Raw genomic sequence first — 15,330 nt, 5'->3', positions numbered from 1 at the left:
GCCCCACCACCCTGCTGCAAGGCGGGGGTCCTGAGCTCCCGCCAGCAGTGTGGTAGGTGAAGAATGGAGGGGAAGAGGGGGGGCTCCGCGAGCCGCACTTTAATGGTAAAGCCACATGAGCCACCGTTTTGCCACCCCTGCTATAGATGTTTTCAGGCATTGTTTTTGATTGACACCAATATTTATTAGCCTAATTTTCTCTAAGCCACTAAGTTTACTCAAAGATTTTCTGCATATAACCAGACAAATCCTGGATATCTAGAATTCTATTTTAACCCCTCTTTCTAGCCTACTAGAACAAAAGTCAATATCCTACCTCAGCATAGCCTGGTGCCAGCCAGAAAAAGTACAGGAAGCAGCTCCAACTAGAAACAAACAACCTTTTTTATCCTCTCTTAAGAGGTTGGAAGGGACACGTTTGCAGATCACAAAATGGACAGAGAAGTTTGTATGTTCCACTTTACAGGTATAAGCAGAAAGTGAACTGTTCAAACTTAAGCAACAATGTTGGGGCAACGGTGGAGAGCACCAGCAGTATTAGCAAACATTGCAGAAGGGCAAAAGAGAGGAATTCTTTACTAAAGCAGGTTTTGGATTTTTGTTACAGTTGTTGGGTTTTATTTAAGTCTCTCTCCCCTTGAGTAGGATTAGACTCTGGAAAGTTATCAGCCTTGGATTCAATAAATTTCCAGCAAACGAGCAGTGAATAAGTAGTGAGGAATATAAGTTTATTTTTCATTAAAGTTAAAAGAAAACTGTAGACAGTTTTCATACGTAAATTGAGACATGTGTTATTGGTACATATAACCTCTCTGTCCACTCCTTAAGAATAACAAGCTGTTTCAAAATTTGACAGACCACAGAGGAGATTTTCAAAGCAATTCAAGGGATTCAGTAGTGATGTTTCAGAGTAGCAGCCGTGTTAGTCTGTATTCGCAAAAAAGAAAAGGAGTACTTGTGGCACCTTAGAGACTAACAAATTTATTTGAGCATAAGCTTTCGTGAGCTACAGGTCACTGCATCCAATGAAGTGAGCTGTAGCTCACGAAAGCTTATGCTCAAATAAATTTGTTAGTCTCTAAGGTGCTACAAGTACTCCTTTTCTTTTTAGTAGTGATGTGAAACTCTTAACTATTACACAGAATGAAAAATATACAGCAGAGAGTTTAGCTCTACCTTCTCTTGCCATGAAACACAAAATATCCTAATTCACTTAAACAACCAACCTGTCAGACTATTTCCAAGAAGCAGCAAGAAATCCAAAGTATGAGAATATAATTATAAGCTTCAGCATTTTCTATTCATCTAAGAACAGGCAAGAAACATTAAAGAAGATCTTATCTGAATATATGATCTAGTAAATGTGTTTCCTTTGATTTGCTTCATTAAACTATGTGCTAATCAGGCCCCACTGTCTGGAAGCATTTCAGGGGAGAAAATGAGAGTTTGGCTATGATGAACTCCATTTCCTCTATTTCTATATCTCTGTTCAAATTTCTCATGAGTCTCCTGAAGGACCCAAAAAGATAGCTGTGATCAAGATTTGAAAAGTCTGCTACTGAAAAGGAAATAGATAAAAAAACAGAAGATATTCTAGCCTTCTTTCTTCAGCTTGGCTTCCTCAACTTTGATTCATATGCAGGCCTTCACCACTCATTCCCTGTTGGGTGCCAGAACAGTGGAAAAATTATACGTATCCTAGGAAAATAAAAACTAGCACACTCCAGTTCTCTATTTAGAAACACTGTTGAAAAGAACCTGTTGATCTGACCTATGTACTTGTGACACCCTGTACCCCATGTTCATCACTTTTATATGGTTATGATATATTTTGTACAAAGTATGCCTTGTGAGTGATCATCTGAAAATTCAATCTGCTGAATATTATCTTGTTGAAACGTACAAACATCACTGCATGTAAAATTATGAGATTTTGCTATATGATTGTTACTGAAATATGTTGCAGATCTGGGTAACACCCACAAATCATCTTCTCAGAAACAAAGGCACACTAGCACACCAGCAAGGTGCTAAGAGGCTAGTACCTACTTAACTGGCCATCCACCAGCAGTGGAGAAGGTAGAAACAAGAAATTTACATTTCATCCCAGAGACTGTTTGAATCTCATGCACACAGATAACTGTTTGTCTACAACCTGGTGGGAGGAGGGGATAATGCTCAAAGAGAGGAGAAGGCTATACAAAGAAGAAACAGTGACCTCCACATCACCCCTTTCCTCCTCCCATCTCTGCTTATGGCATCAACAAATACTTAAAGCACATTGAACAAAGGGACCGGTCGCCGGCTGAAAGAAAATCCAGCCTGTGAACTATTACAGCTAATGGCGAGAGATATTTGGCTTTTAAGTTCATTTAGGTAGTAGCTTGTGTTTCTCTTTTCATTTCTTTTGTAACCAATTCTGACTTTTATACTTTATCACTTGTAATCCTTAAAATCTATTTCTCTCTACATAAAAAAAACTTTATTTAAATTATTGTGTTTGGGAACCTCTACTTCGGATAAGGCTGGTGCAGAACGTGTTGGAATGACAGACTTACTAGGAGCTTACACTGTCCAGAAGAATACAGAGCAGTGCAAGAAGCACATTTCTGGGGAATAAGGCTGGGACTGGGTATACGTGGGTGTTGCCGTGTAAGTAATGTATGTTTGGCTAGGCTTGTAGCACTCAATGCTGTGTAGCTGGGAGCAAGTTACATGCTGGAGGCTGTCTATTAGCAGGCCAGGTGTCCTGTTCTGGCAGCAAGTCAGTGTACGAGGCATCCCAGGCTAGAGACTTAAGGGGGCACTGCTGTTCAATAGTCCAGATTGTACCCTTGGGAATGTCAGTGTTTTAATACTTTACAGCCCCAGTAACTTGACTTTCTGGCTCCATTTCTTTTCATTTCTATTTCTGTACTTAATGTACTTGAAAATTCTCTTTAGGGGAAGAGACTATCTTTTTAAGAGAAGACATTACATTTGATTCCATAACGAACTTAGACTAGGCAGACCTTCTGAACAGCATGAAAGCTTTGGTATAACCTCCAAATAATTCAAGAATTGAGCCTGTATTTTAATTGCAAGGCAATAAGTTAGTGTAGAAGATTGCATCTTGGTGGTCCAGTCAATGGGTTAACACACCACAGCTTCTTCAAGACTAAAATTTTTTGGCTAATTATCACTGAGCTAGATTTATAAAATGTTTTATGGATAGGACCTTATACACTGATTTATCAGATAAAAAACCTAATGCATAGTGCATTTTTAATAGTAATTCTTTAAGAAGTACTGTGCATGAGTTTACATGCTTGATTAAAGGTGTTGCACAAGTTATTGTGTAAAAATGTCTTGATTTGTTTGAAAATTTTATGTGTGTACCTGCTATTAAATGCAACATACGTAGCAATATCACAAATTTTAAGAGATTCTGCAAAACTGCATATCATCAATTCAGTTAGATAACCAGTCCTATTAGAACAGGGGTTTTGGTCATCTCCTCCTCACACTCCCACCCAAACGGGCAAAAAACAGTAGTAAAGAATTGAATAAAATAAAAACTAAGACAGGTTCACTTAACCTTTGGCTCAGTTTAAGAAAGTAAGAGCATTACTGCTGCCTTTTTAATTGGGGTGGAATAAGATGCCGCAACAAAAGTCCTGCTGGAGAGTACTACAAAGCAAACGGCAAGGGAACATGATTTACATGCTCTGTAGCTATCTAGCTCAACACACAAGACTAGGAAACAGGGAGCTGGAAGCCTCAATGCCAGAAGTCCATATCATAGTTCCATAACATTTTTGGGCTCTACAGCAGGTAAACTCCATAACACCAAACTTTTGAAGAAACAATGTCAGAACACCACTCAAGCCTACTAGTTTCAGTGTTCTAAGTGATTTTCAAGTTTGTGGTAAACTGTATTTCAGCCAGAAGGGCCACAAGCGAGCCAGACGCAGGCTGTTAGTTCAGGCACAGGAATGGTGTGAGGTGTTTCAGGGAGCATAATCCCAGGGATAAGTGCTCTGCAAGGCTTGGATATATGATAATGTGACCAGTAAAGAGCAACAACAGTTAGCATCTACACAGTAAGGAGTGCAACTGTACATCTACTAAAGGAGTGCACTTCTACCCATGGAAATTATTGTGAACTTGTAGCTCAGATTACAGTGAACAGGAAATGTCAGTGCAATATCAAGAAGTCATTTGATACAGCCACTGCTTATATTAAATTCTAATTGTATTACTACTTCGTCCTATTCCACTCTCCACATATTTGCTGTATCCATCTGCTGTCTCCCATCAGATGCTAAGATTCTGAATTTTCTGGGGCAGTTCTGGGCCTGTTTATTATGGGTGTATAAACACCTAGAACAACAAGGCCTTGATGGGGCCTCCAAACACTAAAATATAAAATAAAATATAAAATAACTTTCCCCTTTAAATATAAAGTGAGCATCTACTTTTACTACTCAAATTTTATGCCTCTAGTAGTAGTTCTCTTAGTGCTTGTCTACATGGGAAATTTTTTCTAGTTATACAGCTGTAGTTAAACCATTGTAGTTATAGCAGTGAAACTGCCCATGTGGACACACTTACAAAACAAAAACACACTTACTCTGGGGTCCCACCCACTCAATTTATGCCACATTTCCAAAGTGACATAAGTTAATATGGAAAAAAGATACTCATACTGGAATAATATCTGTAAAACTACAGTGATTTAAATTTACACCCTACCTCATACTGGTATACCTTTCCATTTAAACAAGTACTCAAGCACAGGAAAGCTATATATGCAACCTACAAATTTCAAAGCAAACAGACACTTTCATTAGTAGTTATAATATTTCTGTCCACGAACTCTCTAGGATTTTATCAACATTAAAAAGGTACTTAAATACAATGGACTTAAGATCAGAAATTGTTCAGACAGTTGGTACAATGAATACTGACAAAAAGAGTGGCTGCCTGAAAGTTAAATATACTTAGATGCAGCATCTGTTCAGGACATCAAAATCTATGGGGTGCCAGTACTGTTATATATGAATATCCAGAGTTTATTAATTGGGGGGGGGGGGACTTCAGACAGGGGCAAGCCCTGTCTTTATGTCTTGGCATATTAATTTATTTGCTTATTTAGGAGGAATGAGGGAATTTCTAGAAAGACAAAACACAATAAATCACTGGAGAATGTTTTTTAGTGGAGATGTTTCACATATTGCCTCAATGATTCCGTATCAGGTTAGCTTAGTTTGAAAGTGAAGAGATGTTTTTTTCTGTTTAAAATAATGCTAGTAACAGACTCTGCAGGCCAAGTTCTGCCCTAAAATAAGCCTGGCAACCCCATTGTCTTTACTGGGATTGCACTGGTTTAAGGGGGCGAGGGGAGGATGGGAGGAGATTGGTCCTGCAAATCAAACTTAACAATTTTGTACATATATGAAACAAAACAGAATTCAGCTTGTACTTTGTACATCAGTTGGTTCTGCATTGTTAACAGAAGTAAAGTCTTACTGCTATCTCTAGTAAATAGTAAGAAAATCTGACTCCCAATACACAAGGAAATCTTAAAAGTTACTTTAAATGAGAACTAATTTTTTTAATTAAATTTTCTCTAACACATCACATGATTTGGAAAATGTGTTTATACATCCTTCCTAACCTTCAGTTCAGAAATTTGCCCTGATTGCAACATACCATATGCATAGGCCTGAGCACTAGGATATCCCGGTTCGTGACTAAGGCTTCTAGGTGCTACAATAATATAAATAATTATTCTTCATCCTTCCTTTGAAAAATTCACACTGGATACAAAACAAGGGTATGCAGTACCATGCTCAACGTACATGAAGCCGGAAAACAGTTTATATTACATAGCTGTTGCTAATTACATTATTGGATCAGGTTACCTGTCAACTGACAATACACCATGTTTGTTTGGGCAGTAGTTGTAAGTGGGAAAGTGAAATACTGTATAACATTTAAAAAGTCTGAACATAGTAAAACTGCTGGTAACAGAATAAAATAAAATATTTTCCCGACTCTTAACTAAACTATTTCCCTCTTCCATAACACTCCTTTTTAATTTTATTACACAAGTGAGCAAAAGACTCATTGAATTCTGTGAAGTGGCAAAAGATCTTATTGTAATGATCACATTTATCAGATTTACTAAACAGTTCCTCAAGTAATGTCAATTTAAAAGAGCTAAACTCCCACAAAATACTACTACTGTTCTACCACCACCACTCTCGTGGTAAGCTGATGTTTGTTGGCTTGATTCCCATAGAGGCTACTTTTGGGTTTAAAGATTATGTCCTATCTGTAGCTCCTTCACAGAATTCAATGAGCCTGTCAGTTTAAGGCAGGGGTGGCCAACCTGAGCCTGAGAAAGAGCCAGAATTCACCAACGTACATTGCCAAAGAGCCACAGTAATACGTCAGCAGCCCCCACCGACCACCCAATCAGCTCCACCCCTCCCCCGGCTCCCAGCAACTCTGGGGAGGTAGGGGAAGGAGCGAGGGCATGGCAGGCTCAGGGGCGGGAAGGGATGGAGTGGGGGCAGGGCCTGTGGCAGAGCCAGGGGTTGAGCAGTGAGCACCCTCCAGCACCTTGGAAAGTTGGCGCCTGTAGCTCCGGCCCCAGAGTCGGTGCCACATATTAACTTCCGAAGAGACAAATGCGGCTCAGAAAAAAAAAAAAACAGGATAGACAAGACCTGAATTTCTAGTATGTCAGACCTACGGCGGGGGGAGGGCTTTCAAAACCTTCATACATCTTAACACAGCACCACTTGCTCTGAAGAAAAAAAAAACGTTATTTGTAGATCTTATTACTTGCAATAAACCTAAGCACCACAACAGAGTTCAGTGTCCAGACACAAGCAGTCATCTTTGTCTAAGAAATAAAGATTGAGGAACCATCTCTGCTGCAGCAAGTTGAAGATGTATCTAGACTTTCTACATATGGTAGTGGAATCAGCAAATCCTTTTCTGCATTAAACCCTGACTGATGCAAGTCTACAACATGATCTTTCAAATTAGAGAGCTTATTTCATGCAAATTAATAAAGAATCATTGCTGAAACAATGCAGAAGGGAGATCAAAATCAAATCAGAAATACATATATATATATATATATATATATATATACACACACACACACACACACACATTTAACAAGAGACATGGGTAGATTAAAGTAGCAAGTCAATGTGACACGAAAGTCAAGTCAACTCAGAAAGAGCAAGCCTACAGAAAGTTACCTTTAGAACAATGTATTGGCATAGTTTTTTTGGACAACTAGTAGCCTAGGAAGAGCTTAACAATTGACCATTCTCACATAATGAATGACCATAATGTACTATGAGAAAGGTTGCAAACAAAAAAGTAACTAAGTTGCAGTGTTCAAACAAATTGGTTCTCTTCAAACCCTGGGAATTCAGCGCACCCTCCACTACAACACTACATACAGTAGCCCCCTCTGGAACAAAAGCAGTTGAAGGGGACTTTTGCAAGGAAAACTGAGAAGAACTCAAGGAACACATTGTCCTGTTGGAAGGACAGATTTTTGCCCTTACTCCCATTGCAAAAATGTTGCATGCAAACCTAGTAATGCCCTCATGATCAATGAGGCCTGGATCACCCATGCAAAGAACATTTTCACCTGCAGTGGCTCCCCCCGCCTCCCACCACAACCCCTCCAGCCATGTCTTTCCCTGGATCTATCTGGGGGGGATGGGAGAGATGTAAAAGTTATGATGCATTAGCTCTCTCAGAGAAATTATGAAGGGCCCAGGGGAAAATGACGGAAAAACATATTCCCTTGTTACCCACCCCACCCTAACCCATTCCAGCCACAGATGTTAAACTGTGTGAAGACCCTTTCCACAGAGTCGGGGGCAAGAAATAGGAGTGCCACTGAGCCCCGCTTTCCATACATAAGGACTAAGATCCTCCCCATGTGAGTCTCAGGCACATGATTTGATCCAGCAACGCATCTCTATCACTAGGCCACCTGGCTGATGTCACTGTTTCCATTGTTGCATTGTAGAATCTCAGGCTTTAGAAAGCTTCGATGAATAAAACAAGATTTCAGCTATAAAATAATATTCAAGCAAGTTTTTTCCGGGGAGAGGAAGCTCTCCTTAAGAGAGGATATGTAGAACTAAGACGTGTCTTACTAGGAAAGTACGAAACAAAAGTAATTATACTTTGTATCAGAAATTCCATGTCTAAACTACATATGTTCTCTTTAATATTATACCTATTTCTTTTGCAATTGTGTAAGCTTCTTCTGGTGTCTTTGCAACCAGTCCATGTGGAACAGAAATACCAGCCTCTTGCAACAGTTCCATGCTCAGGTATTCATGCAGTGACAGGCTCCTTTGTTGTTGCTGTTGCATCTGAAACCCATGGCTATTGAATAGTCCTGGACCTCCAGCAAGTACCTAGGAAAATTAAAGAAAGTAATTGTCTTTCAAACAGGGTGTCCCCTATTTAACCACAAATTTTATGTTAAATGCATAAGAACTATGGAATTTGAAGAATGGATTTATGTGAGATTGTACATTCTGGTACAATAAGAAGGTTGCACAATGCTAGATGCCATACCACTAGTAAATTTAACATGAAAGTAAGAGTCATTTCCAGTTTTCTTAAAACAAAATCCTATGTGCTCAGTTTAACACTTGGCATTTTACATAAAAAGTGTAAAGATTGACAGAATTAGATACAGACAGCAAAATGTATGGTAAAAGCTAAACTATTTATCTTTAAAACACTTCTGCATAACAGATATATAAATTAAGAGGCATAACCTGTGGTTAAAAAGGGGCATTGTACACCAGTTTCAGTAATTAAATGAATGGATTGTACGGAGTTTGACCAATCTAGCAAAATGACTGTTGACAGGACTTAGCATTGCTATCTTGGTCTCCAGACCGTCGTAAAAGCAGAAAAATCCAGATTTAACTTTATTGACATCAACAATACTTGATGTCAAGCGCCAACAATTAATCAGAGGGTTGCATAGAAGGCAAGCCAATATAAAAAATATTTAAGTCAAATAGAGAGAAAATATGCTCAAGACTGAAACCAGGACATTCCATTCAACGCAGTCACTTCTTCATGGAAACTGACACAGAATGAGTGCGCCAGGAGCTTCTGGATAGACACTAGCCAGAAACAAGAGGGCGAACGGAGCAAATGAGGGTGGAATTCTGACCTTACTACACAACCCTGACAACAGTGCAGTGTGAACAAGACTATGAAAAGCTATTACTGGACACAATGCAGAGTAGTTTTTCCAAATTTTAAAGGTGGCATAAACCAAGAATTTGTGTTTATAACACAAAAGAGAACGATTTCCAACAATACCAGAAAAAGGCATTTTTGTTTTCTAAATTAAAGTGTAGAAGAGCACAGTGCTTAACTTTTTGCACATTATTTGTCCTATTGAAGTCAATGGGTTTAATTTATATACACATTTGCAAGACTGGAGCCAAAGGTATTTCACTGTTCAAGCTGACTGAAGTACAAGAAATGTTTCATTTTTAAGATTCTCTTAGTTTAGGCTAAGGTGTTAATAGCAACAGTGACATTTAAATACATTGATTTTTAACTGGACACTTATCTTTAAATATCCTGGAATTCTTTTTATATTTCTGTGACGCATGGCTAGAAAGGGTTAAACATCCTGCAAAATAAATAACCGACAGAAGACATGCGGGGAGATAAGTTTGTGTTTTTGTGTATTTACGTATGTATGAAGTAGGGTAGACAATGTAATCAACAGTCCCTGTCTATGCTGTATTCTGATAATTCAGATGTCCAAAGAACATCCTATCATGTAAATGAATTGTAAACACGGGATATCTCCGTATTCATCCTTCAAATTCATCCTAATTACCTTTTGTTCCCTGAGGAATTCCAACTTGTCAAAAGAGATGAAATTGTATAAAAGACCTTTGGGTCCTGATTCTGTCATCTCAGATCTGCTTACGCTTCAACAGGGGAAGTTTGAGTCGCAAGACTGAGGTCCCAGTTATGCTGGTACTCCCTGAATATGGTATTTGGACATTGGGCTATGACCTATGAACTAAATTCTAAAGGAACTCTTTGCAGCTACAAAGCTCACCATCTCTGCTATGAATCTGAGCCTCAATGGATTGAACTCATGTCTGTATGTATACTGATCTTTTAACCATACTCTCTCTTGTTTTTTAATAAATTTTAGTTTAGTTAATAAGAATTGGCTGTAGCATGTATTTGGGTAAGATCTGAAACATTCATTAACCTGGGAGGTAATGTGTCCAAACCTTTGGGATTGGTAGAACCTTTTCTATGATGAAATAAGGATTTACAAAAATGTTCATCATATTTGACATGGGTACCTGGATGGAGGCCTGAGGCTCGATTACTTTAAGGGAACTGTGTTGTTTGGACTTCTGAGTAACCAGTAAGGTAATAAAGAAGCTGTTTTATGCTGGGTTGGCGAATCTAAGTATTGGAATATCTACCAGTTTGGGGGGTTTGGATGCCCCATTCTTTGCAGTTCACCCTAATTGAGTGACCATAGCTGGTGCCCACTGGGACCCCGGCCGCAATTTCAAACAGCCTAAAATAAGCAAACAAGAGTTTGCCTGGGAAATTCAGGCTTGACAAAGGAGAGCAAAGCCTATTTAAATCTCAGGAGGATCACTACTGCAAACCATACATGGATCAAACTGTGCACTCTTTACTTTGCTTCCTGTTCAAATGAAAGGTTTCAGAGTAGCAGCCGTGTTAGTCCGTATTTGCTCAAAGAAAAGGATTTGTTAGTCTCTAAGGTACCACAAGTACTCCTTTTCTTTTTGTTCAAATGTAAGGTACTTGTTGCAGCAGCTGCTGTTTCTCAAACCGACCAGCAGTGCCCCTCAAAGACTCTGCAGTGTAATATGAGATAAGGAGTAACACCAGCCTTCCTCCATTTATGGCAGGGGGAAGCGCAGACACATCAAATCTGTTTGCCTCACAAAATCATAGAATATCAGGGTTGGAAGGGACCTCGGGAGGTCATCTAGTCCAAACCCCTGCTCAAAGCAGGACCAATCCCCAATTTTTGTCCCAAATCCCTAAATGGCCCTCTCAAGGTTTGAGCTCACAACCCTGGGTTTAGCAGGCCAATGCTCAAACCACTGAGCTATCCCCCCGCCCCCGGCCCGTGTTTTGGTTTGCATTAAATTCCCTGTAGTTATGCGAACGGAAGCAAGAGGAATAGGCTGAAAACAAACGTTCATGTGAGCCATCACCCGGGCAGGAGCACAGCCCCCCACTGAAGCAACCAGCCCGCAGGACCTCAAGTGGCCAGTGTTACTACAGAGCTGGGGGCGGGGAGGGGGGGGACACTGCCACAGCGATGGGGGCAGGCAGAAGCCAACCGTCACGGCGCGGTGGGAACGGCCAAGGGCCAGATGTCAACATCTCCCTCCCCCACCGCCGCCCAGCCCGACACACGCACTCGGGTGCTCCCCGGGCAACCGAAGGGCCATTCTCGGCCGCCTGCTTCCGGCCGCCCTGGGAGACGCCGCGGCCCAGCTGCTCCCGCGTCCTGCTGACCCGAACCAGACACTAAGAAGCCCCGTCACGTTAACAGCCCCCCGGCCCCCCAAAGCGCTGCCTCCGGCCTCCCCCCACCCCCGGGGCTGGCGGCCCGGACGCAGGCGGAATGTCACAGCCAGTGACCCCCCCACCCCGGCCCGGCCCCGCCCGGCCCGGCCCGGCCCCGCGCGCCCAGGCCGCGGGGGGTCACCTTGGCGACGGCACCGAACGACGCCCGGCAGCCGTTGTTCCTCAGCCCGGCCGACACCCGGCTGCAAATCATGGACGCCGCCATGACCGAACCTTGGCGGCTTCCCACTCAACACGCACGCGCGCCACCCCTGCTGCTACCATAGAGCGTGGGAGGTTTAGAAAGGGCCTCGGCTCCGCCTCTCCTGAAAACAGCGGTCCCCGAGGGCAGCGCCCAGCTGGGGAACTCTATGGTCTCTGGACTCTCGGGGGACCTCCGAGCGCCGCGCTGCCCTGCCCTCTAGCGAGGGGAACCAGCAACTTCAGGAGCCCGCCCTGCTGGGATTGACTGGCCTGCAGGGGCCTCTTGTGAAGGGCCTCCTCGCCCCAGGCACGGTGGCTTCACCGGGGCCTGACCTGTGGCTCATTGAAGCCAATGAAAAGCGCCCCCGTGACTGCGGAGAGCAGCGGCTGTTGACACCCTCGAGGGCTGTGGGGGTGGGTGCAGACCCGCAAGTGACTCAGCGCTGCCTCCAGCCCCAGGGGCTGTGAAACAGCTCAGGCTCCAGGCGCAGTCCCTGCCCCAGTCAGGCTGCCCTCCCACTGATAACCTGCCAGCCAGGATCCCCAGGGCTGAAACTGCTCAGGCCCCCCATGCTGAGTATGCCCAAAACCCCTCTTGTCCCCAGCTGATCGCAGGGCAAACAAGATCAGCCGAGGAGCTTGTGTTAACCAACCCCAGGGTTACAAGGGTTATAGCAAGAAACCTGTGGCTCGGTGTAGGGGGCCTGTAGTTCTGGAACTGGACACCCCCCTCCCCTTGGCCTGTTACACTACAGATTTCTGCTGCCATCACTACATCAATCAAGGGCTAGACAAAGTGTCCTCTCTGCCCAACATAGCTCTGCTGGCTAAAGTCCCTTGTGGAGATGTAGTTATACCTGAAAAACTGCTTTGACCAGTACAGCTTGTTTCACTCGGGTAGGGTGGAATAACCAACAGCAGTAAAAGCATAGTTTTGCTAGTATAAACTGCATCCACACTAGGAGTGCTTCGCCAGTGTAGTATACCAGTATTGCTATACCGATAAAGCTCTCCTAGTGTAGACATGGCCTATTATCATTATTTTATTATGATTCATTATTTATAAGATAACCTTAAGTGTGTGAGGATCTTTATTGAGGACTGCCTAACACACAAATTATACTGCTTTAACTACAGTGGAATAGTTAAAGCAGTGCAACACACACACAGGGCTTGTCTACACTTACAGTGCTGCAGCGGTACAGCTGCAGCGCTTAGTGAAACCACTGCCCACACCAACAGGAGAGCTTCGCCCATTAGGATAGGTACTCCACCTCCTCAAGAGGCAGTAGCTATGTCAACAGGAGAAGGCTTCCTGTCACTATCACGCAGTCTACACCAGGGGTTAGATCAGCATACCTACGTCGTTCAGGAATGTGGAAAATAAGTTGGTAGTGTATGCCAAGCTGCAGTGTGGATGCAGTTATACCAGTAAAGAGCTACTTTATAACAGTATAGCTATTCCTGTAAGAGAAGGAGAAAAAGCAGTAACAGTGTTCTTTTATACTAGTATAATTGCATTCATACTAGGGATTGTACCAGTATAACTAATTTGGTAAAACATCACACCTCTTAATCTAAATATTATTATTGTTATTTATTATTTGTATTACCGTAGTGCCTAGGAGTTCTGGTCATGGACTAGGCGGCCATAATGCTACATACCATACAAACACAGAACAAAAAAATAGATCGTGCATTGTTATACCGGCACAGAAACAATGGGTAGACCAGGCCAGAATGACACCATGTGGTCAGTGTTCCAAGGAAATTACAGTCCCAATTTTTTTTTTGTCCTCTGTGCAAGCTGTAAGGCCCATCTGTTTAAGCAGGCTTTAGCCTGAAACGTTATTACAAAAAACAACAGAGATCCCTTTGTTTATATATTTTTCTTGGAGGGGAGTTGAAATGCTTTATGAACACTGAGCAAAAATGTAAAATTGGTGGAGTTTGTTTTTTAAATATTATGCATATGCTAAAAGACTGCTCTGATTAATGCATATTACAAATATTTTCATTAATTCTGACTGACATCAAATGAAATAGAGGCAGTCACTATTATGTTCAATTATAGAGACAACAGCCTGATGTGGCACTAGGTCTCCACTAGCACTCAGATCAAGTTGTAACATCAATAATTATTTTTAGTCCCAGCATAATTTTTCCATTATTTCTATATAGTCTGAATTCAATATATCACATCAATAGCTAAATCGATACTGAAAGTCCCTTATTTCTATTTTTTTTAAATGATTTGTTTAACAACACCAGATTGCTCGACCCTGAACTTTGTACAAGACACAAAAATAAAGTAAATCTCTGACTCGAGTTTACAATCTAGGCACTTGATCCTGCAAACACTTGTGTGTTTAACTTTATGCCTATGAGTAGTTCCATTGACATAGCTATGTAAAAGACAGAATGCACTGGGAAATTCAGAACTGAAAATAGTGTGCGAGTCAGTTGGAAGAAGCATTTTTCTTTTAAAAATGCACAGGGATCAGCTTGCTTCCATAAATTATGTATGTCAATGCTAGATCTAAACTGAAGGAAAGCAGTATTGGAGCTGTAACTAACTGATGTAGTTAACAACTGAAAGTGCACAATAGTAAAACAACAAGATGAATTGTATTTTTTGCCAAAAACAAGTCTAGTGTGGATTAAAGCAGCTTTTGCTACAGCAACTACTTTAGGGGACACTGTGACTGTTGCTTAATTCTTTTGCTGCTGACCCTTTACTGCACCTGATGTGCTGTCAATATCCATTAACATTGAACTCAGTGGAATGCTAGGATGCACCTGGTACTTTCAGAAGCTCAAAGAATGGTTCTATAAGGATGTACTTGTTTCCGTAACACTAATGTGTTGCCAAAATTTTAGCAAGGGACCGTCAAAAATTTTCCACCTCAGTAATACATATGATATTTCTTTGGTAAAATACTCTTCTTCCGGGCAAAAACCTATTAGTTCCAGACTTTTTCCCCACCAAAATCCATCAGTCCTTCCAAAGCTGCTCCTCCCATAATTATCAACCCTTCCACCATCACCCCTCTCTATGCACCATGCTTCCCCATCACCAATCTCTTGTAAGTCACTCCCGATCTGGCATCTGTTCCTTAAAGCTTCAAGAAGTCTTATCTCAGAAGTGAAAGAACAACTTATATAGGGAGGCTGTTGGATATGGCACCCCCTTATGGGAAGAGGTAAGGGATAAAATAAGGCTGTCAAGCGATTAATCACATGATTAATCACAAAGTTAAACAATAATAGAATAATATTTATTTAAATATTTTGGATGTTTTCCACATTTTTAAATATATTGATTTCAATTATAACACAGAATGCAAAGTGTACAGTGCTTACTTTATATTTATTTTTATTACAAATATTTGCACTGTAAAAAAAAAAGAAATAGTATTTTTCAATTCACCTAATACAAGTACTGTAGTGCAATCTCTATCATGAAAGTTGAACTTACAA

General features: G+C 41.4%; 1 protein-coding gene across 1 annotated transcript in view; it reads right to left on the bottom strand.

Moving 5' to 3' along the window:
- Positions 1-11,947, bottom strand: part of SUCLA2 (succinate-CoA ligase ADP-forming subunit beta) — a 41,926-nt gene extending 29,979 nt beyond the window's left edge. The window contains exons 1-2 of the mRNA XM_074960860.1: positions 11,789-11,947; positions 8,264-8,447 (exon numbers count right to left, since the gene is read on the bottom strand). Coding sequence (XP_074816961.1) covers positions 8,264-8,447; positions 11,789-11,872 — 268 coding nt within the window. The 5' untranslated portion in view covers positions 11,873-11,947. The remainder of the gene's footprint in view (positions 1-8,263; positions 8,448-11,788) is intronic.
- Positions 11,948-15,330: the final 3,383 nt, after the last annotated feature.

Source organism: Natator depressus, chromosome 1, assembly GCF_965152275.1.
Source record: "Natator depressus isolate rNatDep1 chromosome 1, rNatDep2.hap1, whole genome shotgun sequence".
NCBI classification, from domain to species: domain Eukaryota; kingdom Metazoa; phylum Chordata; order Testudines; family Cheloniidae; genus Natator; species Natator depressus.
This window is presented reverse-complemented; position numbering and strand designations above follow the sequence as displayed.